Source organism: Thalassophryne amazonica, chromosome 13, assembly GCF_902500255.1.
Source record: "Thalassophryne amazonica chromosome 13, fThaAma1.1, whole genome shotgun sequence".
Lineage (NCBI taxonomy): Eukaryota > Metazoa > Chordata > Actinopteri > Batrachoidiformes > Batrachoididae > Thalassophryne > Thalassophryne amazonica.
This window is the reverse complement of record NC_047115.1, coordinates 60,008,540-60,034,582: the sequence shown is the minus strand read 5'-3', so window position 1 is coordinate 60,034,582 and position 26,043 is coordinate 60,008,540. Positions and strand designations below refer to the sequence as shown.

The window sequence follows — 26,043 nt, the reverse complement described above, 5'->3', positions numbered from 1 at the left end:
TGTAGAAAATTCTCCAGATTCTTTGAATCTTCTCATTATATTATGGACTGTAGATGATGGAATTCCTAAATTCATTGAGAAACATTGTTCTTAACTGTTGGACTATTTTTCCATACAGTTGTTCACAAAGTGGTGATTCTCGCCCCATCTTTGCTTGTGAATGGCTGAGACTTTTGGGGATGCTCCTTTTATACCCAATCATGACACTCACCTATTTCCAATTAACCTGTTCACCTGTGGAATGTTCCAAACAGGTGTTCTTTGAGCATTCATCAACTTTCCCAGTCGTTTGTTGCCCCTGTCCCAGCTTTTTTGAATTGTGTTGCAGGCATCCATTTCAAAATGAGCAAATATTTGCACAAAAACAAAAAAGTCTGTTTGAACATTAAATATCTTGTCTTTGTGGTGTATTCAATTGAATATAAGTTGAAGAGGATTTGCAAATTATTGTATTCTGTTTTTATTTACATTTCACATAACATCCCATCTTCATTGGAATTGGGGTTGTACTAAGGATGCCCTGCATGAAGTTGTAGAATGAAACAAAATGGGTAATTATGACCTTCGTCTTCAAGTTTGTCCTGTTACTGAATTATTATTTCTCAGAGCTGTGGTTTCTGTGGTGTCATTCCAAAGCACACAAATTGTACTTCATACATAAATAGGTGCATTGTTTGTGAAACTATACAGGCTTATGAATCCTCCCCAACAAATACCATATTGTTATTTCTTTTCATCACACCCCTTTCAGAAGGCTTTGAAAGGATGAGCACTTAAGTGTCATAAGAAAGAATTATGTCGTATCCTTTCTCCTCTTGTATCTTTTATAGCCACTGATGTGCCGCTTTAATAAACTACAGTGCAGTTTTGGAGAAATCCATTTGAAAGAAGAATTTAATAATAATAACAATGACATAATGTAATTTTGGGAGCATAAAAGACAGCAACTTGGTCAACACCAATTACAGCAGCCACCACAAGTAGGAAATTCTGTTATTGAAAGTTTATAGTTTTCATTTTTGTTCTCATGAACTGTATATATCATAAATAACAGAGAGAACATGGACACAGCTATTCCACAATATGTCTATTTTCTATATAATTGTATTATTTTCAAACATACTCTTGAGTCAAGCTCACAGGCAAACTTGAGAGAGACATAACATCTGTCAGACTAAGTCTTACACAGTCTATGAGCAAGAATCCATCAGAGACCCACGTCTGTCTGTAAATGGTTACAGACCATGACAAGAGGCTCAGCTACACACTGCTGCCTTTCCATCAAACCCCTTAGAGGTGTCTTGAGCGCCTATTAGCTCACTGTGTTCTGTCAGAGCTGCCACAATACAGAACAACACACATGTTGACTGTCCAAGTTGTCTGCAGCTAAACCTGTCGTTTAGTGTTAAAGATCATTAGGTAATGTAGTGTTGCTTCATCTTTCCTGTAGCCCCCATTAACGCTCCAACATTTTGCGATTTAAAAAAAATCTGTTGCTCGTTTCCTATTCCCAAAAGCAGCTTATTCCTGGAATGTCCAGTTTGAAAAAAAGCTTCTTGCCTACATTTTACGGAAATTTCCTTAATCATTTAACACTCGAGTGCTTCAACCTTCACTGATCTTGAGATAGGTGGTGTATATCAGTGGTAACTGCTTTAATTTTTCAACAGGTGTCCCTCCCCAATCCTCCATGAGTGTACAGGAGACATCCTGGGAGGTGATGGAGACATCCACAGGGACCGAGACTCCACCCTGGAGAGGACCAGGTCTGCTGGTGAGTTTGTCATTTCTTTGTTCAACCAGTCATGATTAAGCTTTTCATAATGTTTGAAGCATCTAAATCTAATGTTCTAAATCACGCATGACCCAGTGCTTTTACATGTTTGCCCTGAGATTTACATTATGTTTTTGTTTTGTTTTTTTTCCATGGTAATTTTTTCCATTCATTTAATGCTTCCTGAAACCCAGAGGCTAAATGGCACATTCCCTCCACCAAGATCCTGAACCCTCTGAAGCAGAGAGAAGGAGGCAAAGATTCGCCCAACAAGCTCTCCAGGGTAAATATCTGTTGCCCTGTCTGAATCTATATCTACATTACACCGAATGGAAATGTTTAGATGTTGTTTTGATGGTACAGATTTAGTGACAAGTTCACTACAGCTTCTGTTTGTGTTATGGTTTGAGTAGAATGTGTTGTTTACCACTGACCAATTGCACTGTCAGACCTACTTTATTCCATTTGGGGGTTTGATTCTGTGTGAGGACGGATTGTCCTTGTTTTGTTTTTGTTTTGTTTTTTGTTTTTTTTTGGCTTTGCTGCAAATCAGTAGCTCAGTTGGAGTGTTGAACTTTGTGTGCTCTCTTATACTTATCACATTCCCTTCATCAGTATGCTAACAGCTTTCCTAGCTCATCACCATATCTGGTTGTCTCACACTTTTCTCAGACAAGTTTTCCTAGAAGGTTGAATATATATTAGGTGCTCTGAGCTCTATTTTCTTTCTCATCTTTGCTCTGTCATTTATCTCTTTTGATTCCATACACTCCTGTCTGTCCCTAATGCACAGAACCCATCTGGCCATTTCACCGGAGAAACTATTTTTGATGAGGTGTGATTGAAATTACGGCTATAATTTTGCTATGTTTGGCAAATATCTTGCAAAAACATGACAGCATGACATCTTTCTCTCATCTACTCCAATGTGCCCACCTTAACTGTATGCCTATCTTTTTAGCCAACAAACTGATTTATCTGGCCTCCTCTACGCTACTTAATTAGTAGTTGCATTTGGGTAATGTCAGCTTGACCTTGTATTGTTTTGATTTTTTTTTCTTTTTTCAGCCTGTTGTTTAAAAAAACTATGTGGCTTGAGTAATTAAAGATAACCCAGTGGATCTGTGCACTGTTAAAGTAATGCAGGTGCAATTTATGTTTAGTTTTTTTTTTTCCACGTTCATAAATACAGTATGTACGAGAATATAAGAACAGGCACTAATATAATACAAGGTGGGGCTGGGGAAGGGGTTGCATGAAAATGTCAAGAAAATACAAGGTTATCATAATTGCAAACTAGACTTTTGCATGGCCTATACATCCACAACATGTGGTGAGATTGACCATTGTGCACAGCTTAAACTACTTTTCTCTGCATTTTAAATTAAATCTTTTTGCTACATAAATTTAACCAGATCAACACCAGAACCAGCATAAAACATTCACAAATAACAATAAATTGCAATTATTTACCGTTATTCAGTTTTTATGAGGAACTTTTGCTTTGCTGTTCAGATTGAATTCCCCCTGACTGCTCCCTTTGGTACAATGTGAATCCATTTTCGTCTTTGTCTTCTTCTTCTTCTCCTTTTCCTTCTTCTTCTGCTTCTGCTGCTGCTCAAACTGCACCAGGAGAGGTTTTGTCTTAAGAAAGAAAACAGCAGTTTACATTAATCTTTATTGTTGTCAGAACAGACGTTGCTGCAGAGTTCCTGTACATTATGTAACAATTATTATTATCATGAGGGTACAAGCATTCAGTGACAACTGGGGGTTTTGTTTGGCTTTTTATCTTTGTTTCTGGCCATCAAAACAATAAACAAAGTTGTAACTCTTTCAGAATCTCCATAATTGCTTTTGTCATTATCATTATCATTTTCTCATTTGCTTTCCTCATTATTATCACGAGCGTCCAAGCACTCAATGATAACTGCAGTAGAATATGGCTAAGGGATTTGTTTGGATTTTTCGGTTTATTTCTGGCCATCAAAACAATAAAAAAGGTTGTAACTCTTTTACTATCTCCATAATTGCTTTCCTTATCCCTTTATGAGAATATTTAATTAGCTTTTGCAGATGTATCTATATTAAAAGTTCTTCATGCACAGAAAACATGCACAGAAAGTTCCACTTGTGGGAAATCGACTGACTGACAGGATGATCTGAAGAGTCAATGTAGACCAGTTTGCACAGTTTTTGTATCAGTGTTTGTTGTACTCAGTGTCCTTTTATTAGCATTATTTACAAATAAAAGCATTTTTTTAAAGGTCTTCAGACAGTATTTTTCTGAAAATACAATGTGTCTTGAAATAGGGGTGTTGTCTTATAATTAGGGCCGTCATATATTTGGGTCAATATGGTAAGATTTCACAAGGCAACACTTAGCTTTTTCTCAACTTTCCACAACTAGTCTGGCAGTAAGGTGGGTTTTAACAGAAGTAGATGTCACCTCAGTCTGGAACAGCTTAGCATACTTTGATGGGTAAATGTCTCACCTTCATTGCACTAATTATGGTGAATGCAGTGTAAAAATGTTGAGGTGCTATTTGTTGTTGTGATAGAGTAGTATATATTCTCCTATTCCTTCACTCTCTTTTTCAAACAGACAGGCGATAAGAACTCAAGCCACTCAAGTAGCAACACTCTGTCAAGCAATGCCTCCAGCAACAGTGACGATAAGCACTTTGGCTCCGGAGACTTGATGGACCCTGAGATGTTGGGTCTCACATACATCAAAGGAGCGTCCACAGACAGTGGCATCGACACTAATCCCTGTGTGCCCCCTGGGGCCCGGGTTTTGCTGCAGAGCAGAGTGGGGGACCAGGGACACCCCTGGGCACCAGAGCAGCATGAAGATGGGGCATCAGAGGATCAGGGGAAACTGTACCTGCCACAGGGTTATGCTTCTGCCGTCATTTCCAGTCATGTGACGGAGGGCAGCATCGGAGACCTGAGCAAGATCTCCTCACACTCAAGGTAAAGTACAGGCAGTAACCCAACTCTTATTTTAAATTATGTAATTTCCAATAATTTTAGGAATAAACATCTGGGTTCTTTTTTAATTAGATTGCTGAAAGTGAAAGAAGCAAAAGTCACTACTCACAAATTTTGGAATGAATGCTGTTTATTACATTTACAGTAAGGAAAATAAGTATTTGAACACCCTGCGGTTTTGCAAGTTATCCCACTTAGAAATCATGCAGGGGTCTGAAATTTTCATCTTACGTGCATGTCCACTGTGAGATACATAATCTAAAAAAAAATCTGAAAATCACAATGTATGATTTTTTAATAATTTATTTGTATGTTACTGCTGCAAATAAGTATTTGAACACCTACCAACCAGCAAGAATTCTGGCTCTCACAGACCTGTTAATTTTTCTTTAAGAAGCCCTCTTATTCTGCACTCTTTACCTATATTAATTGCACCTGTTTGAACTTGTTACCTGTAAGAAAAGACACCTGTTCACACACTCAATCAATCACACTCCAACCTGTCCACCATAGCCAAGACCAAAGAGCTGTCTAAGGACACCAGGGACAAAACTGTAGACCTGCACAAGGCTGGGATGGACTACAGGACAACAGGCAAGCAGCTTGGTAGAAGACAACAACTGTTATGATTATTTATTAGAAAGTGGAAGAAACACAAAATGACTGTCAATCTCCCTCGGCCTGGGATTCCGTGCAAGATCTCACTTTTTGAGGTAAGGATGATTCTGAGAAAGCTCAGAACTACACAGGAGGACCTGGTCAATGACCTGAAGAGAGCTGGGACCACAGTCACAAAGATTACATTAGTAACACATGATGCTGTCATGGTTTAAAATCCTGCAGGGCAGCAAGGTCACCCTGCTCAAGCCAGCACATGTCCAGGCCAGTTTGAAGTTCACCAGTGACCATCTGGATGATCCAGAAGAGGCATGGGAGAAGGTCATGTGGTCAGATGAGACCAGAATAGAGCTTTTTGGAATCAACTCCACTTACCATGTTTAGAGGATGAGAACAACCCCAAGAAAACCATCCCAACCGTGAAGCATGGGGGTGGAAACATCATACTCTGGAGGTGCGCTTCTGCAAAGGGGACAGGACGACTGCACCGTATTGAAGGGAGGATGGATGGGGTCATGTATTGTGAGATTTTGGCAAACAACCTCCTTCCCTCAGTAAAAGCATTGAAGATGGGTCATGGCTGGGTCTTCCAGCATGACAGTGACCCCAAACACACAGCCAGGGCAACTAAGGAGGGGCTCCGTAAGAAGCATTTCAATGTCCTGGAGTGGCCTAGCCAGTCTTCAGACCTGAACTCAATAGAAAATCTTTGAAGGGAGCTGAAACTCTAAACCTGAAAGATCTAGAGAAGATCTGTATGGAGGAGTGGACCAAAATCCCTGCTGCAGTGTGTGAAAACTTGGTCAAGAACTGCAGGAAACGTTTGACCTTTGTAATTGCAAACAAAGGCTACTGTACCAAATAGTAACATTGATTTTCACAGGTGTTCAGCAGTAACATACAAATAAATTATTAAAAAATCATACATTGTGATTTCCAGATTTTTTTTTTTAGATTATGTCTCTCACAGTGGACATGCACCTAAAATGAAAATTTCAGACCCCTCCATGATTTCTAAGTGGGAGAACTTGCAAAACCGCAGGGTGTTCAAATACTTATTTTCCTCACTGTATTTAGAATTTGAACTACTGGAGCCATAGGCTCTGTTTGACCATAGATTGCTGTAGTAGAGCAGCAAGCTGCACTTTTCATTGCATTTCATTTCTGTTGTGGAGTTTTGCAATGACACTGAAATATTACTTGTCTCTTTAAGGTACAGTTCAAGCTCAGATATTTTTTGTTCACTATTGTTTGGAGTAACAACAATTTGGCAATTATTTAATTCAAATTTCAAATCAATACTGGCATGTCGGCTGCTTAATTCACCCGTTGGGGAAAATCAAACTCTTGTCATTGTATGTGGTTCGTGCCACATTCCACAGCATACATTGACAAATGCATTGTTACCACAACAATGCTGCTCTGCAAAACATGCAGAGAGAAAACAGATTCATAAATTAATTTTTGCTGTCTGTAACCTGACCTTTTTTTTACCCAGCTGTGTTCATCAGCGCTTTGAACCAGAATTTTTTTCCCAACTGGTTTGTTCCAAACTAAAATGGTATTTTAACTTTACAGCTACCCACGACAGCCCTAGATTAAAGGTCCACTTTTGAAGACATTTTTCATACTATTACTACTACGAGGTCTGTCAATAAAGTATAGGTCCTTTTTATTTTTTTCAAAAACTATATGGATTTCATTCATATGTTTTTACGTCAGACATGCTTAAACCCTCGTGCGCATATGTGAGTTTTTCCACGCCTGTCAGTGACGTCATTCGCCTGTGAGCACTCCTTGTGGGAGGAGTCGTCCAGCCCCTCGTCAGAATTCCTTTGTCTGAGAAGCTGCTGAGAGACTGGCGCTTTGTTTGATCAAAATTTTTTCTAAACCTGTGAGGCACATCGAAGTGGACACGGTTGGAAAAATTAAGCTGGTTTTCGGTGAAAATTTTAACGGCTGATGAGAGATTTTGAGGTGATACTGTCGCTTTAAGGACTTCCCACGGTGCGAGACGTCGCGCAGTGCTCTCAGGCGCCGTCGTCAGCCTGTTTCAAGCTGAAAACCTCCACATTTCAGGCTCTATTGATCCAGGACGTCGTGAAAGAACAGAGAAGTTTCAGAAGAAGTCGGTTTCAGCATTTTATCCGGATATTCCACTGTTAAAGGAGATTTTTTTAATGAAAGACGTGCGGACGGATTGCAGCGTCGGCTCGCAGCCGCCGCGACGCTCCGCCACAGGAAAAACATCTCTGTTGGAAGCCTTAGGACAAGTTGGAACATGTCCAGCTGTTAAACAATTTCTCATATACTCACTCCACTGAAAGCCATCAAAAGCCGCCTGGATTTTACAAATGGTTATCAACACAGAGGTGTTTTTCCTGTGCCGCGCCGGCTGCGTCCCGACGCGCGGACCCGTCCGTACGTCTTTCATTAAAAAAATCTCCTTTAACAGTGGAATATCCGGATAAAATGCTGAAACCGACTTCTTCTGAAACTTCTCTGTTCTCTCACGATGTCCTGGATCAATAGAGCCTGAAATGTGGAGGTTTTCAGCTTGAAACAGGCTGACGACAGCGCCTGGGAGCGGTGCGCGACGTCTCGCACCGTGGGAAGTCCTTAAAGCGACAGTATCACCTCAAAATCTCTCATCAGCCGTTAAAATTTTCACCGAAAACCAGCTTAATTTTTCCAACCGTGTCCACTTCGATGTGCCTCACAGGTTTAGAAAAAATTTTGATCAAACAAAGCGCCAGTCTCTCAGCAACTTCTCAGACAAAGGAATTCCGACGAGGGGCTGGACGACTCCTCCCACAAGGAGTGCTCACAGGCGAATGACATCACCGACAGGCATGGAAAAACTCACGCATGCACACGAGGGTTCAAGCATGTATGACGTAAAAACATATGAATGAAATCCATATAGTTTTTGAAAAAAAATAAAAAGGACCTATACTTTATTGACAGCCCTCGTATTACTACTTATAATAATAATTTCAACAACTAAAATGTTTAGAAAGAATTTAAATGTTAGAAAAATGTTAGAATTTAAGTTACATTTCTAAACAATGTTGATTAGAAATTTTTACTGAAAGTTTTAGTTAAATTTACTTTAAAATGTTTTACCGTTATAGTGCTGTCAACAGTTAAATATGAGATCAAGAAAGACTGACTTTATTTCATTTTTTATAAAAGAAGTATTTATTTTCATTGAAGTCAAGAAAGTGCGAATATAAAGTGAGTATTGGCAAAACTGGTTATCATTTTCATGTTGAGGTGGCAGGGGGTGTTGTCGGCAGCTGCTGAAAGTAACTAATAAAGTAGCTAGTAATCTAACTTACTTTTAAAACTGAGTACTCAGCAAAGTAACTAACTTACTTTTTCAAGGACTAATCAGTAATCAGTAACTGGAATACTTTTTGAAAGTAACTGTGGCAACACTGGCTCTGAATGCGTTTCTCAGCCTCGACCAGAGAACTCCAGCACATTGTCCCATCAGCAATAAGAAAAATAAGTTATTTTAAAAGTTGAAATATATTCCCACCAGTGTTCAGCCATCTGACGAATCTTCTTTGTTCTGCTCGCAACAAAAATAAATCCCATTTGATCCACAGTGATTAAAAAAAGCATAAATATAATAAATGCAGTGTTTTTAAAAGAAGTCAGTCGATGCTTGTCTGCTCTGAGTGCGTTTCTCAGCAGGAAACACAGGACAGCAGCGCTTTGTCCCGCCAGCAATATCCAAAATAAATACACAGAAGTGAACCTTACCGAGTCTTCTTCTTCTGTCGAGTTTATTGGCGGTTTGCAAACCAACACGGTGCATTACCGCTACCAACTGTTTGGGCATGGAGCATTAATGGAGTCTGACATTCTCACTGGGTCATTGTAAATGGAACACTTTTCAACAACAACAAAAAAATAGCTATTAACCAGTTACCATTATTTCAAAGAAACAGTTCTGTTCTGGAACCTAAAAAAATCTAAAGTTTCTGGTTTTCTTTTCATTCCTAGTAAAATGATAAACGCTTCTGGTTTTTGCTTTTGTTCCACGAACCGGTTCAGAAAAGCCTTGGTGTTCGTACAGCTGTGCTGAAGCAAGTAGGTGTTACTGCTGTCAGGCTGAAACAACAAACTGTTATCCAAGTCCTCTCCAGACCAAGGCCCATCTGTGAAGTGGGGGAAGGGGATATGAGGGAGGTTTGGCCCTGGAGACACCCACACTCTGTCACTCTGTCTCTGTGAAATAGGTTTATTTACAGTATTTACACGATAATGTTTACGCAGTTGTTTTCATTGTCCCGGTTTGGGGATGTCAGAACTGTATGCAGTGTAATATCATTCAAAAAAGAGGAAAGATTCAGTGTCATCACCTTGACAACTCCGATGCTTGCCACCTTGTTGATAATGGTCTTTGACACAAGAGTGTCATCTGAACAAACAGTGGAACAGCAGGTTCACATTGCAGAGTGTGGCCCAGATGGTCATGAATATGGAAACCCTGTTTGTAATGCCACAAGATCAAGGCAAGTCTGTTATCTTGGGGTGCGTCAACATTAAGAGCTCTCTGGCAAAAACACAGATGACTGGTGGAAACAATGTGCACACTCACTACTGTGTCTTTGCAACATTTTTTTTTCTAAAGTATCCCCTTCTGGATTTATTTCTTTCCCTCAAATTTGTGGCAGTCGGCACACAAAAAAGACGTGCATCGTCAAGTGCAGCTGTTCTCAAAGAGTGTTCCATGGACCACTGGTGATCCAAGACTGACCTCTAGTGGTCCCTGAGTATATTGGTAAAATATCATGTTTTAAATTAATATCGTATTCAAACTTTAGAATGTTTAAAAATTACTCCAAAGTCTCATAGTACCATGCTGCTGTAATATACTGATCTGATCTATTGGTTTTGGAAATTTGCGAAGTTAGTATATCAAACTTTTTTATTTTTAATGGTTAAGTGGTCCTTTCTCTGCAAAAGTTACACTGATCTACACAGTAAATTTTTAGAGTTTAATTGGCTGTGCAGAGTACATGTATGCCCATTCCAGATATTGTTAAACAGGTTATCCGTAATCTGTAAACTTTATATTTGTCCAGGTCTCCCTTGCAAAAGAGATTTCGATCTCAATGGGACTAACCTGGTTAAATAAAGGTTAAATTAAATGAATGCACAGAAATTTGTATATAACCCATGTTATTGTTGGCTGGGAAGCTGTGATCATGTGACCAAAAAAAAAAAACAACAAAAAAAGCAGATCCTGTGACAAAAAAAAAGGCATATATTCCTGTTGTTGTTATCATTATTATTTGAACCCTAAACTTCTTTTCTGGATGCTTAATGAGAAACGTGTGTTGGTTTGGTGTGTTCCATGATTTTGAGGTTACGGATCGGTACATTTTCATTAAAGTGAAAACAAGGAACGCAACCTTATACTGCTTTTATTTTATTTATTTTTAAGAAGCAAGAGGAGAACTTAATGCCACTTAATTATTTTCAGCATGAGTTTAAAACCCATGTTTTCAACAACAGTATGGTCATATATCCACTGTTATAAAAACATCCAAGGTGTTTCTTATTGCTTTGGTTTGGTCTGAATTGTGAGATGGATGCTGTGTAAATTCCACAGGGAGTTGGGATTGCACTGTAATCAGCGTTTTCTTCTACCGCTGACATTTGTTTCAGGAGATGTTCAGTATACAACCAGCTACATGCCTGACTGTCAATGAACAATGCCGGTGTCACCGACCGAACAGTTCCCCCTAAAAATCGGTCCGCCCTGCCTTCACTGTGCAAGCGTCATTAGCTGTGGTTCACAGATTATCACCTCGTTTCTGCTTAAAACTGCACTCTAGTCATCATCTGTCTCAGCGACAGATGTCTGAAGCGTTTGTACAACAGTCATTTCCAAAAAAATTGTGCCAGTTAACTACACCAAGACCTAGAGAAACTGCATTTCGTTCTGCCTGTAAGGGTCGAGTGATAATAAAAGTGAGTCTGAGTCTAATAAATTCAGCATTATTTCTTCATAAAAGACAGAGAAAGCGATCAGAGCACTGCGGCTACACGAGCTCCTAGCTGATGCGTTCACTGCGCGTCAGTCATTTCAAAGCGTCACAGAGTATCGCCTCGTTTCTGCTTAAAACTGGCTTTAGAATGATTTAAGAGGTTTTACCGTTATCATCTGATGGTTAATAATCCCATTAATCCATTTGATCGCTTTGGGTGAAGAGACTGAAGAGCATCTGAGCTCCAAAATGACGCATGCGCAGTGGAGTTAGGGCGGACCAATTTTTAGGGGCGGACCGTTCGGTCTGCGATACCGGCATATAACTTTCGTCTGATCTACATGTCTTTGTCCATCATCATAATTGTTAAACAAAGATCGTACTGTTCGCAAACACCAGAGACTGTGCTGTGCACGTGTGCTGAAATAACAACAGTCACTGTATTCATTCAGTACACATGCGTGTCAAACCCAGAGGCCTGTCCTGAAATTTTTTTGGTACAGTTACATGTACTGTTACACTTCCTAAGGAGTCAAAATATCTTACTTAATTTTTGCCAATGATGTCATATGAACCATTTCATGAGAATATGTTACAAAATCATAGTGTTAAATGAACTCTGTTAGAGTTGATCCGTTTGATTTAATACAAAATAATAATAAAAAGCTGAAACTATGTACTACAATCACGTATCAGTCATTTCATTTCAACTCCTTTGTGGTGGTGTATAGAGGAAACATTACACAAATTGTGTCACTGTCCAACTACTGACAGATCTGACTAACTGGAAAACAGACAGGCAGCTGGTGTTTTCACGTCTATTTGCTCTGGGTAGTAACTTTGACAGGTTCTATTTTCAATCATGTAAAATGATGGATTAGCCTGGATAAAACACAAAAACAAGAGAGATAAATGTGTATTATCATAGGCTTCCAGACTTGGTGGATGTAACCTCAGGGTGATTTAGGAAATTGTTTTGTAATGACCACATTTTACGGCAAACAGCAGCATAAAGACTCAGTTACTGTATCCATACCTTGGCATCTTTATGAGCCTGCTTATCTAAAATATCACACCTGCTCTATTCTAAGCAGCTTAACACAAGAAAACCTCCCTTGAAGGAGTCATAAAAGAGAAATTGTCACTCCTCATATATGTGATGAAGTAAGAAAAAGGAAAACCATTCAGATGATGCCAATCGTGTTTCAAGTAAAGAACCAGTGTTCAGTGTCTTTTAGTTTACTGATAAATAACTGACAATAACACTGTGAACTATTTATCATCAATGCTGTTAATGATCACATAAAGGTGCTGTTGTGTGCGCGTGTGTGTAACAGTGAATGTGAGGGATCATTGTTAGGGGCTTTGTTTTAAAAGCCTATTTACAGTTTATTTAGCACATCATAATTACAATTTATTATGTTGTGACTTACTGACTTATAATTAAGCCTTAGTACCTGGCAATTATAACTTTTCCACTTGTAATTATTACTTCATATTTCACGATTATGACGCTAACTTATAATCGTTACTCACATTATTGCATGTATCGTGTACCGTCTGATAATTATGCTTTGCTATCTTTCAATAATGACTTAATGCCCAATAATTACAGTGCATATGGAAAGTATTCACAGCACTTAACTTTTTCCACATTCTATTATGTTAAAAGCCTTATTCCAAAATTGATTAAATTAATATTTTCCTTCTATATTCTATTTACAACACCCCATAATGACAACATGAAAAGGTTTTTTTAATTTTTTGCAAATTTATTAAAAAAAAATAAGAAATCATGTACATAAGTATTCACACCCTTTGCTCAATACTTTTTTGATGTACCTTTGGTAGAAATTACAGCCTCAAGTCTTCTTGAATGTGATGCCACAAGTTGGGTGCACCTATCTTTGGGCAGTTTTGCACATTCCTCTTTGCATCACCTCTCAAGCTCCATCAGGTTGGATGGGGAGTGTTGGTGTACAGCCATTTTCAGATCTCTCCAGAGATGTTCAATCAGATTAAAGTCTGGGCTCTGGCTGGACCACTCAAGGACATTCACAGAGTTGTCCTGAAGCCACTCCTTTGATATCTTGGCCGCTGAAAAACATCCCCACAGCTTGATGCTGCCACCACCACCATGCTTCATTGTAGGGATGGTGCCTGGTTTCCTCCAAACATGATGCCTGGCATTTACGCCAAAGTGTTCAGTCTTTGTCTCATCAGACCAGAGAATTTTGTTTGTCATGATCTGAGAGTCCTTCAGGTGCCTTTTGTCAAACTCCAGGTGGGCGGCCATGTGCCTTTTACTAAGGACTTACAGTGAGGCAAATAAGTATTTGATCCACTGTCAATTTTGCAGGTTTTCCCACCTACAAAGAATGTAGAGGTCTGTAATTGTTATTGTAGGTACACTTCAACTGTGAGAGACAGAATCTAAAAAAAAAATTCTGAAAAGTTACATTGTTTGATTTTGAAATAATTAATTTGCACTTTATTGCATGAAATAAGTATTTGATCACCTACCAACCAGTAAGAATTCTGTCTCTCACAGACCTGTTAGTTTTTCTTTAAGAAGCTCTCCTATTCTGCACTCTTTACCTGTATTAATTGCACCTGTTTGGACTTGTTACCTGTATAAAAGACACCTGTTCACACACTCAATCAATCACACTCCAACCTGTCCACCATAACCAAGACCAAAGAGCTGTCTAAGGACACCATGGACAAAACTGTAGACCTGCACAAGGCTGGGATGGGCTACAGGACAACAGGCAAGCAGCTTGGTGAGAAGACAACTGCTGGTGTAATTATTAGAAAATGGAAGAAACACATGATGACTGTCAGCCTTCCCCAGTTTTGGTTCCATGCAAGATCTCACCTCGTGGGGTAAAGATGATTCTGAAAAAGCCAAGAACTACATGCGAGGACCTGGTCAATGACCTGAAGAGAGCTGGGACCACAGTCACAAAGATTACATTAGTAACACACGATGCCATCATGGTTTAAAATCCTGCAGGGCAGCAAGGTCCCCCTGCTCAAGCCAGCACATGTCCAGGCCCATTTGAAGTTCACCATTGGCCATCTGGATGATCCAGAGGAGGCATGGGAGAAGGTCATGTGGTCAAATGAGACCAAATTAGAGCTTTTTGGCATCAACTCCACTCACCGTGTTTGGAGGATGAGAACAATGCCAAGAACACCGTCCCAACTGTGAAGCATGGGGGTGGAAACATCATACTCTCGGGGTGCTTTTCCCAAAAGGGGACAGGATGACTGCACTGTATTGATGGAAGGATGGATGGAGTCATGTGTTGTGAGATTTTGGCAAACAACCTCCTTCCCTCAATAAGAGCATTGAAGATGGGTCCTGGCTGGGTCTTCCAGGATGACAATGACCCCAGACACACAGCCAGGGCAACTAAGGAGGGGCTCCATAAGAAGCATTTCAAGGTCCTGGAGTGGCCGAGCCAGACTCCAGACCTGAACTCAATAGAAAATCATTGGAGGGAGCTGAAACTCCAAACCTGAAAGATCTAGAGAAGATCTGTATGGAGTAGACCAAAATCCCTGCTGCATGTGAAAACTTGGTCAAGAACTACAGGAAACATCTGAGCTCTGTAACTGCAGAGGTTTCTGCACCAATTATTAAGGTCTGTTTTTCTATTGGATCAAATACTTATGTCATGTATTCATGCATCAGAGTGCCCAGGGTGAGGTGCGCAGAATTTTGCCTGATGAAGGGGTCGGCTGATGCACGAACATGGCCAACATTACATTTGTTGGAATGGCCATTTCAATCAAATGTCTGATTTAATTGCGAATAACAAATAAATCACAAATAACTTGCCCCTCTGTGCCTGTTTTTGTCCTGTACAAATCCTTTTTTCATCCCTTTAAATGTGTTCCTTGTCAGTTGATGTCTGGTGAATGCATCAAAGTTTGTTGTGTACATGCCTAAAACTGTGAGTTGAGGTCATACAGAGAACTTACCCGAGGCACTTTTTTTGTCCTGTCCTTGTTCATAACCTGCCAGTAAGGGCGTCCATTGGATGTTAAGCTGCTTTCTCATGTCGACAGCAGAAAAGCTGTCACAGCAGGATTCCATTGTTCAGAACAACGTCCCAACTTCATTGGAATTGGGGTTGTATTACTTAGCATTTTGCAATCACGATTTGGTCTCTCTAATGATCTTAAGCAGTAACTAATTAAGTTAGGTCATACTTTTTTGTTTTCAGCTGGCAGAAAGGGGTTTGTGCTTGCATTATTGTACAACATCTGTGCTTTTCTTTCTGTTGGGCCTTCTCTTTTTTTGTTCTTGTTATTGTTTATTTATGCTTTCATTATTATTTCATGTTATTCTGTGTTTTCAGACATTCTTTTGTTTTGCCATCACTTTTGAGTGACATTTTCTTTATTTTTGCTGTTTGGTCAGTGGCTCACACCACTCTGGCAGTCCGCTGGCGCACGGTGCCAGATACTCTATGCCCGCTGAGTCCTGCAAGGTGTATACCATTCCCCAGACCAGCAGCTCAGAGACAGGGGCAGGGCCAGGAGATGGGCCCAGCTCAGCAGCCTGTGGACAGACACGCCCACAGTCAGGCTGCAAACTCCCAGTGGGCATAACGAAGACCGATGATGCCCACAACACTGAGGGACCTCCCAACATTTCAGAGTATGGGTGAGTGTGTGTGCGTGTGAGACAGAGAACAAGAGAGCTGACACGAGCACATCACCATTTCAATTATATCAGTGTAAAACTTAAAGTGCAGCGCTAATCATTGTTGAAAGTCACATAAGAGTCTTTAATTATGCCCACTAACTTTGTTGTCAGTTTGTGGTTTCAGTGTTGAGATGTAAGATTCCACACTGGTGCCTTTCAAACCCTCCACTCAGCCCACCCAATGTGCATGAACTGGCTTTGATTGAATCAGACAGCCACAAAATAAAAAAGCTTGATAAAGCTGCAGACATGATACGCTTTGCACTTGTCACTTGTGATTATTGATTGTTCATTTGATGCCGGGTCCCTCTGGACTGCCAGACTGCAGCTCTGCCAGATCAGCATCTCTTATGAGACTCACAAAAAGCCGCACAACACATTGCTTGTTGCACAGGAAGCACAATGACACCCTCCACAGGGTAGACGTAAAAGAAGATGAATGTGTGCAGTTGCTCAGCCAGGTTGAGAAGTTTGTAGTCTCCACAGATTTTACATGAGCCCTGATGGCTGGCTGTCTGATTAAATGTTCACTCTGTAGAACACAGGGCTGTTTATGGTGACGTTGAAACACCTGTGGTCATGTCTCTGTGTGCTTATTTGTACGTGTGTGTGTGTGTGTGTGTGTGTGTGTGAGGGCTGTTTCAAAAGAGAGAATGCACTGGGAGGAAACCCCCCCCCCCCCCCCCCCCGCTCCAGCTCCCAGGTAATTTAATTTGTGCTGTGAAATCTCCCACTTAAGGCTGTGTGATTGATCACACATACTGAAGTCGTCTTCTGGTGAGTTATGAAAAAGCTCTGTAATTCAGTTACCCTCACCATTGTTTGTTTATATAATCTACAGGTTTATTTCATCTTACATAACAGTGTTTGATGATAAATGACCTAATATTACTCTCACTTACTGTTCGAACATAATGAAGTTTCTCTTCCTGCTTTCAGAAAACTTTTTCTCATTTGCTGTAACACTGTAATGCAGGCGGTGCAGCAAAGTGCTTAACCACAAGGTGTTTTTCCTTTTGCTGCGTCTTTTCGTGCAGAGACCTTGTTAGCATTCCTTCTCAAAATGCTGTCTGACCATTCAATGTCCACAGTCAGTCAAAGTCAACTCTGTGGCTCTGACCTGACCCGTGCTGCTCCCCTTTGTCCCACAACTCCACCCCACTCCTCTCATGAAAATAATGTTGCTGGCATGTGATGCATGCTGGGAATAGAGGGGTGCTGTGCATCAGTGGCTGTGGCATTTCTGCTGTATCTCCTATAGAACCCCTTTAGTTCTCTCACTGCAATCCACTCAGAGCAGGAGTTAGATTTGTAAACCTCCAAAGCTTACAAATTGTAAACTTAACACCTTATCAGGAACTAAAACTAGAAAGAAGAACTGGCAGTAGATGCTATTTTGGTTTAGTTTCCACCAGCTGCAATGAAGACCACAGTGGAAATAAGTTTTGACCTTTTTGTGTTATCCGGGACAATTACTGATTTATGTGCATTCATGCATTTTCTATACCCGCTATCTCCAATCAAGGGTCATGGGGGGGGTGCAGAGCCTATCTTAGCAGTTATAGGGCGTGAAGCAGTCTATCATAGGGCCACATAGAGACAGGTGGTTTACTGTTAGCCCTCTATTGTCAGGGTTGTGGACCAGTTATGTCAATTTAAAGTCAGATATGAAATGGTGTGATTGGAGGCATAGTGGAAGTACCAGTTTTAGGTATAATCCATCCATATACAGAGCTCTGTCGAGTGTGCTTTTTCCTTAATGCAGCCTTCAAAACAGCTCTATTGTTTTTGAAAGCCAAATCCCATCTATTAGTCAGAATGCATTTGGCAATTGTACATGGTCATTTGCAAGATCAGCTTGTGTATTTAAGGCTTTGTTGCCACGGTGCAAATGGATTAAAATGGGGCAACGTTCTCAGTCATGTGTTTTTATTATCACAGGCTTTCCCATCGTCTAGTCCTCTAGCATATCTCCCCATGGCCATCTTGTGCACTGCCAACAGCAGCCTGGGTGCCATGATCACAGGCTGCCCACTTAAAGCAGTTGTTTCACAGCCACAAATGAGCACCAGTAAGGTTCTCGCATCCTTTTTGCTTTTTATCCCACATTATTTTATTTTTATAAAGTGCTCTAACCTTCACAATAGATTAAATGCTCTCTAGATATCACCTCGGCCACCACCACCAAATCGATGCTGGCTCCCCAAGTCTCTCCACTATGTCACTTGATGGGTCCTTTTCCAATCTTGCTTTAACACCTCTTGTGTTTTTTTTGTTTTTTGGTTTTTTCTGTTATTGTCTTTGTACTGCTCAACAGTCTCTGGTTTGTCTTAATGTGATTTCAGTTTAAAAAAAAAATCTTCTGCTCTGTCTTTCATAGTGCTTGCCTGCATTATTCAGTCTCTACAAAATAAAATGAAGTGTTCTTGTTATCATTAGTTTGGGAGAACAAGATCTGAGATGGGCAACTTCCAACCATGTTACCTATGTTCACCAGACTAACATAGAGCAGGGAGGAGCCTGATAGTAATACTAGCATTAATTTCTAAGTAGCTGGGCTACCTACAAACCTAAGTTGCGGTGGCCTATGGACTTGCTTGCAGGATGTGGCTTGCATATGACCCTTTGTGATAAGGCCTGTTCTTTCTTGCCTTATGCTTTCTCTACAGGCATCTGTATGTGCAGGCTGCTGCCTGTCGGATGCAGCCTGCGGAGCGGGAAGGAAAATCACTGCAGAGGCTTTGTAAAGAAGAATATGTCAAAATGATGATGACCAACAGCCCTCAAGGAGCAGACAGAAGCAGGAAGGTGAGACACCGAGAGTGTTGTCGATTGCCTAACCAAGTCATTAATTTGTATGGTGAATTACGCTCTGTGTAGTGCTCATGGCCAAATAAAACCTGTTGGAAATGTGAAGTAGGGACTTCTGTCATGACTACATTAGCCTCAACAGAGCTGTTGCAAATTGAGGTAACATCTGTAACCCAAGGCTGTTTTACCGCTCTGACTACCAAGTGTAATGTACAGGGCAGAGCAGAGCTCCTTTTGCTAGGAGGTGAGTAAAATCAGGACAAACGTGGTGACTACCTTCGGGAAGAGGACCAAGAGGGCGTTGAAGGTTCAGGTTGTGACACATTAACATATTTCATTGCACCTTTATTATGTTTGCACTTTGTAAGTGATGTGCTGGTGTTTTGTTTTGTCCCGTGGTGAAAAACATGATAGATGAATAAATGTTAAAAAAAAAAAAAAAGAAAAGAAAAGAAAAACGTGGTGACTACCAGTTGGTTGTGCTGCTCACCGCCTCAGCTTATATTTTCTTCTCTTGCAACACAAAGTCCTTTCAGCAGTCTCAGGTGACAGGCACAGCGTGTTCGGATCACTTAGAACGGATCTGCGTTTGCTCAGTTGGGATGCAATGAATTGAAAGCAGGAAGCTGCAGAGAGTGCATTGATGTTTGATCTTCCTGTGTCCTGCAGTCTCTATTAATTGCATCTTCAGGCCCACCTCCATCTCTCATCCATTATCTACCAGGAAAGGTCCCCAGGGACATACAAATGGCTTATTTTTGGATACTGCTCAGTTTTTAAACAAATGCTGTGCATCCCTCAAGAAGACATAGACACAGTCAGAATTTTTCTGGCACAGGCAGGCCTCATGGCTCACAGAGGCCAGCTCACTTTAGTTGTTCAGTGTGTGATTAGTCTGTCTTGCTCTTGTGCATTGGGCTTGTAGTTGACTAAAATCTGATGTTTACAAGAGAATTTCAGTGCCTGACTAAAACAGAAACAGGTGTACCAGTGTTGTGCTCTGATTTACTTTCATTTGATTCCATTTTGTTTCCCACTGAGACTGAAAGTTTGTAATTGAGTCCAAAGGTACATAGTGCTGCTGCTGCTGGATTCAAAAAGAAGTATGGCCTTTGTTGTAATCCCACTCTCCTGTATAATACAGTGTGATAACAATGTGTGGAAAAGCAATTTTGGGGAGCGATGCATGAGGTAGGACACAGAGCCAGACGCTCCATCCATATTCACATCTGATCCCAATGAACACATGCTGTTCTTTTCTGAGAGCTGCTGCAGTGGGACTGCATGTTTTCAATCATCACATGGCATAAAAATGGATCCCATAATAGTAATGACAGCGCTGGAAAGATGGTTGATTTACTTCAAATTCACTACTATCAGACTTGTTTTGTTCACTAAAGCAATCGAGTAGAAAACATGTTAAAGGTTAATGCATTTGTCACTTCCAGAAGTCAGACAATGCCAATTTTTTTCTTTTTTTTTTTTTGCATGAACAAGCAGGTGCAAAGACATTTTTCTTGCCAAAAACATGCCCTTTGGGACACCCTTCTAGAGACTATTGTGCCGTTGACACGAGGAAAGGAATTCTCCCTCTTTCCTCTTTTGAAGCTCCTGTGGGAAAGGAAAAAAAAATCCTGGGAATGGATGTGTGTCCAACACATCCTCCCCAGTGGCATGTCAAAGGGCTCCATATGCATGTTGTTGTCTTTGTTCAGTCCGGGCATGAAGGAAAAAGGAAAAAGTCTGGAAAATAAGGAAGAATCCACATGTTTTGTCCCTGTTGCAGAAAACTGATAAGGACTTTGCTGTTTTGCAGAAGAGAACTAAAGTACAGTGTCAAACATTTTAAAAATCACTGTGAGAACTGCTGCCAACTGAGGTGAATTTAGACCCACAGAAACTGTTAATAAAATTACAAGTTTAACTGATGCAATATTTTATGTAAAACTTTGCTGCACGTTGACATAAAAGGAGTCAGGATCTGTTCAGAGAAGCTACTTTGATGCTACAGATGTAACAAATGTGTATTGCTTCTGAAAATCATTAAGCTGACTGCAAATGGTTTCATTGCTGTGACTTATTTCATGAGCACTCTAAATCTGTGCTATTTTTGCTTTATATCAGATTAAGGCAAATCCTGTTTAAAGTTGTTTTGATGACTACCTTATGGGGTCTAATGTTGTAAAGTTGGCCTGGAAACATTGCAATGAAGGGCAACTTTGTGAAGTTAAATCCTCTGAGATTTGGGAGGCAGTATTTATGCTGCTTTGGATTCCAGTATATCTCTACTTGAAAGACCCTACTTGATGCCGTTTGTTAAGTTCGCACTGTGGGATTTGTGAGGGAGCAGACTTTGAAATGGAGATGGCTGGGTGGTGGCTTGTGCAGTGGTTGCCAGCATAGTGTCGGTCACAGCTGGGAAACCAAGGCAGACATGTACTCATCTTGCCAATTGCCCCGCATAATTATTTGTGGCAGGTTTTGATGTCACTTCTGCAAGATTTATGTCAGCTATATAGGAAAAATAGTTATTGTGGTTGTGTGTATTTAAACAGTAGATCCTTTGCCATAATTCTTGCCACAATGATGAAACACTCTCTGCAGTGGTATTCTACAGAGATCTCATTTTTTTGGTGGTGGGGGGTGTTATTGCAGCTCCTACAGTTTTAGATGACAGTGAGGATTAGCTGTATTATACCTGTGGAGGAAGGGGCTGTTGGCACTGTTTGGGAGAAGGTGGCAGATTGTACACACACACACACAGATCTTTTATGTGGACGACTTGTGCTTTAACCAGACACTGACTGTAAACAAAGTGACTGTGTTTTAGCAAATTTGCTGCAAAGTCTGTCATTTTTGTGCTGCAGTACAAGTACCGTGCAAAGCTGAATGAGTTTCAGTGGAGTCAAAATATTGGTGACTGTCAAGTGGTAAGCTTTGATGGCCTCAGATGAAGCCCTACTGTAAGAAGATAAAGCTGTAGTACCTTGACTGGCCACTTGAGGTTGGCTCCAAAATAGAGCAACTTCCCATTCAAGTCCATGTTAAAATGTCCAACTTTAGAGCAGAAATAAACATGTTTACAGCTTGGTACAAAAAACAAAATGGTTTTGGTCTTTGTAGATAATTTAAGCTCCATGACAACTGTAAGGGGGTGAATTTTTTCTAACTTCTTAGTTTAAGATGTTGTAAGTTCTGTATAATTGTGGGTGTGGCCGTTTTGAGTGACAGCAGCTGTGCTGAGTATCTGTTGTGGTGTCGCCGGCCGAACGGTCCCCCCTAAAAATCGGATACGTCATTTCTGAGCGTCAGCAGCGATTCACCAGTTATCACCTTGTCTCTGCTTAAAACTGCACTCCACTTATCATCTATCTCAGCAACAGATATGTGAAGCTTTTGTACAACAATCATTTACACATTAATTCAGCATTATTTCATAATAAAAGATGGGGGAAGCGATCAGAGTCTGACTCTGACGCGCTGCTGCGCCTATGTCATTTCGGAGCGTAAGTAGCGAGTCACCAATTATCGCCTCGTTTCTGCCTAAAACGGGCTAATTTCTGCTTAAAATGGACTTTAGAGGTTTTACTTAGCCATCTGATGGTTAATAATCACATTATTTCCTTTGATCGCTTTGGGCATAGAGAGTCAGTGTCAGACATGCTGCTGTGGTCCGAAATGACGCATGTGCAGTGAAGGCAGGGCGGACCAATTTTTAGAGGGGACTGTTTGGTCAACAACACCAGGTCTCTATAGAAAACCTATGGGTGATATCTCACAGATTTTGTCCAGTATATATACAGTCCATGGTTACTACATGACGGTGAACTCTGTCACCATGTGTACCAGCCCCACTGTATATTTTCCACTCTACCGCTGTGCTCGGTCATCTGCATTTAACTACGCTCCAAAGTTTTTTTTTCTTCTTCTTCTTTTTTGCACAAGAAAACCCAAAACAAGATCTTTACCTAGGATCATGTTGTCAAATGTTTGGTCCAGTTTGTTTGGTTTCAGTTAGCAATTTTCCATTTGCACTTAAGAATTTTCCACAGTATACGTGTCCTTTCATCATCATCATCATCTGAAGGCTGCGTCTCCCTGTAGGTGGCTTTGGTTGGTTTGTAGACATGCTGCATGCACCTGACGTTGGCTTGTTTCCAGTTTTGCGGATAGTTTAATTTCGAGAAAAATTTTTCTGCATCTTTTCAAGCTGACTTTTACTTTATTGCTACTCATTTCTTTTCTTCTACTGTGCAATGGATGAATACAACTGCCGCTTCTTTTCTTCATCTGCTTGATGGGTGATGTTAACCTGCATCAATTTCCTGTAGTTGGTCTGAAAGTCAAACTATTCAGTGTTTTCACACTGCAAACGAATGGTTCAATTTAATGGAGACCACCTCTTTTGGTTATACCAAATTTTGGTCCTTTGGTCCCAATCATGGTCCAGGCCAGCTTTTGCGCTTCTTATTTTGGTTCACACCAGACTGGAAAAGTTCAAAGGTCAGGACCAAACATGTTAGGTGTGAAAGCACTCTGAGACTGAACAAGTTCTAAAAGTGCAGCAAATGTGTAAACAGCTAGGCCTCACAGGGCTTTGGAGCTCATTCACTTGTATCTGATTTATCGTGGGAATGTTTTCTTATTAAATAGTTTTTTCTCTTCTACCAACCGTCAGGTGTCAGTAATGGGCAGTTTGTCACCACGACGCTCCCTCTACCGGACGCTGTCTGATGAGAGTGTATGCAGTAACCGGAAGGGCTCATCCTACGGCAGCTCTCATAGCTCCATGCTGGAACAGGCCTTGCCCAATGACATCCTGTTCAGCACCACCCCGCCTTATCACAGCACACTGCCTCCTCGCATGATCCACAACCAGGGAGCATCCAACCTGAGGAGTAAGTGCCAACCCTGTGCAGACAGCTAAATGCCAGCTAGGACAGCTTGCTGATTAGTAAAACAAACAAAAACAACTGTAAGTGCAGTTGGAGATAATGAAATAATGAGTATGAGCTTGTAGTGTAGCGTGTCGAGTTTCATTTAAGGATAATTATAGCCAAATCACATGAGCGTTGTGGGAAGTACAGCACTTTTTGTGTGTGGACCCTCATTTTGAAGGAACCAAAGTCAAACAGTTGGATGTTGAACTGTTTTAAGTCAATGTATATATTAGTCCTTCATTAGTTCATTCACAATTTGACAGATCATAGGTGTTTAGAGTTAATTTAAGCATTAAATATCCCACTAAAGAATTAAGGAATGGAAAGAATATGGAAATGTGCGCGTAAAATCCTCATAAACACAGTGTCCAGGCATGTCAGAGATTATAGTGAGGGAACCCAAGAAGCCAGTTACAACTCTGAAGAAGATGTAAACTTAAGTGGCTGTGGTTGGAGACCCTGCGGACAGAACATTTGCTACCTCCCCCCATGCACAGCATCAGGCCTGGGCAGCAAAAATGCGTATGAGTGGGTGAGAGTGTTAGTCAACTTCTATAGACAGTAACTCTAAAACAATAGATGCTGTTATCTTGTAACACCGAATTTCCACACACTGTTGTGCCACAACTGGTGGTCGAATAGCTGCTTCTTTATTCAACTGAGAACCGTACATTTTACAGCACTTCTTCTGCTTATTTTTAGTTTTGTTAATCTTCTCTGCTGCAGGCATACTCAATGACGCCTTCATGGTCACTCAGAAATCCACCCTCTCCCTCTCTCTCACCCCTTCACCCAATCCTCACACACACTGGAACAAAAGTGTATAGGCCACAAACGTGACAAAGATGTCACTGATACATGACACAACTCAAATGGAGTGTGGAAGTTCAGCAGAAGTCACCAAGTACTGAAAATTAGTGATGTCAAAGTGGGAACACTGCTTTGGAGTGGCTCCAGTTTTTTGCAACTCTTGTGTTTTGATAAAAAGTTCCAGAGTCATATCAGATGGATGGCAGTATCTCATCAACTGTTGTGTTTGATTTTCACCCTCAGGTGTTGCAACATAATAATCACAAGTGAATGAACTAAGATCACAGTGATTTTGGATTTGATATTTGAAGTCACTTCAGGGTCTTGCGCTTCATCACTCACAGCTTTATGGTAGAGTGCCACAGACAGACACTGTTAAAATGGAATGTAACCTAAAGTGTCCTTTGTGTATCTGCCAGTTGGCCAGTCAGTGACTTTTGGTCCCTTGAAAATGGGCGACTACACACAAAAGGTGCTGTAACTTACACAGTTCAATCAGTGTGAAAGTAATTATCATTACATCAAAGCTGACAGTCTGCTCTATGATGCAGTGTTTATTTGCTAACTTCTGTAATAACATAAAGCCTTTGTCAATATCCTGATCTGTGTTGAAATACGAGGTGTGAATGAGAAGTTTTGAGCCTGACCCAGAAAAACTAGGGCGTGGTTCTCCATTGTTTGCATTCTTAGAAGCCAACGTTTCTCAACATTGCACCCAGTGAGTCAAAACTTCACACATTCTTGAAAAATAGTAGAGAAGCTTGAATCTTCGACTGGACTGGGTTGCTTGACGTGAGGACGTTTCCCTTCAAATCGCAGAAGCTTCCTCAGCTAAAATTCTTACTCTGTCTAGTCAAGACAGAAGTCAGACTACCAGAGCAAGAATTTTAGCTGAGGAAGCTTCTGCGATTTGAAGCGAAACGTCCTCGCGTCAAGCAACCCAGTCCAGTCGAAGATTCAAGCTTCTCTACTATGGAAACCACCTGGACAACGAAGAGCTTTCACAGAAACATTCTTGAAAAATGTTTGTTCTCAGAATGCAATAGCTGGAGAACCACATCCTACTTTTTCTGGGTAAGGCTCAAAACTTGTCAGTCGTGCCTTGTAACTGAAGATTGTGGAAGTAACTTTCTGAAAATGGAAATTTCATTTCTGGCACCTGATAATATTCCAGTTATAAAATACATTCTTGTTTGAAGAGCTCCTTTTGTTTCACAGACTTTTTTAACACAACTGGTGCACACTTGAGCAGCGCTCCTCAATGTCGCATACTAATTGGAACTAGGATGAGATAGTATGCTTTTGCAAGGAGTTGCTGCTCCGCCTCCATAAAGCAAACACCTGTCACTGCCGGCAGAAGCCTCCATT

General features: G+C 40.7%; 1 protein-coding gene across 3 annotated transcripts in view; it reads left to right on the top strand.

Moving 5' to 3' along the window:
* LOC117523091 (signal-induced proliferation-associated 1-like protein 2) overlaps positions 1–26,043 on the top strand; it is a 258,904-nt gene that overhangs the window by 215,057 nt on the left and 17,804 nt on the right. For 2 of the 3 annotated variants that reach the window (XM_034184507.1, XM_034184508.1), the window contains exons 12-17: positions 1,671–1,774; positions 1,969–2,057; positions 4,380–4,750; positions 15,827–16,072; positions 18,784–18,922; positions 23,604–23,823. In XM_034184507.1, coding sequence (XP_034040398.1) covers positions 1,671–1,774; positions 1,969–2,057; positions 4,380–4,750; positions 15,827–16,072; positions 18,784–18,922; positions 23,604–23,823 — 1,169 coding nt within the window. The remainder of the gene's footprint in view (positions 1–1,670; positions 1,775–1,968; positions 2,058–4,379; positions 4,751–15,826; positions 16,073–18,783; positions 18,923–23,603; positions 23,824–26,043) is intronic. The other variant, XM_034184509.1, reaches the window with a different exon arrangement.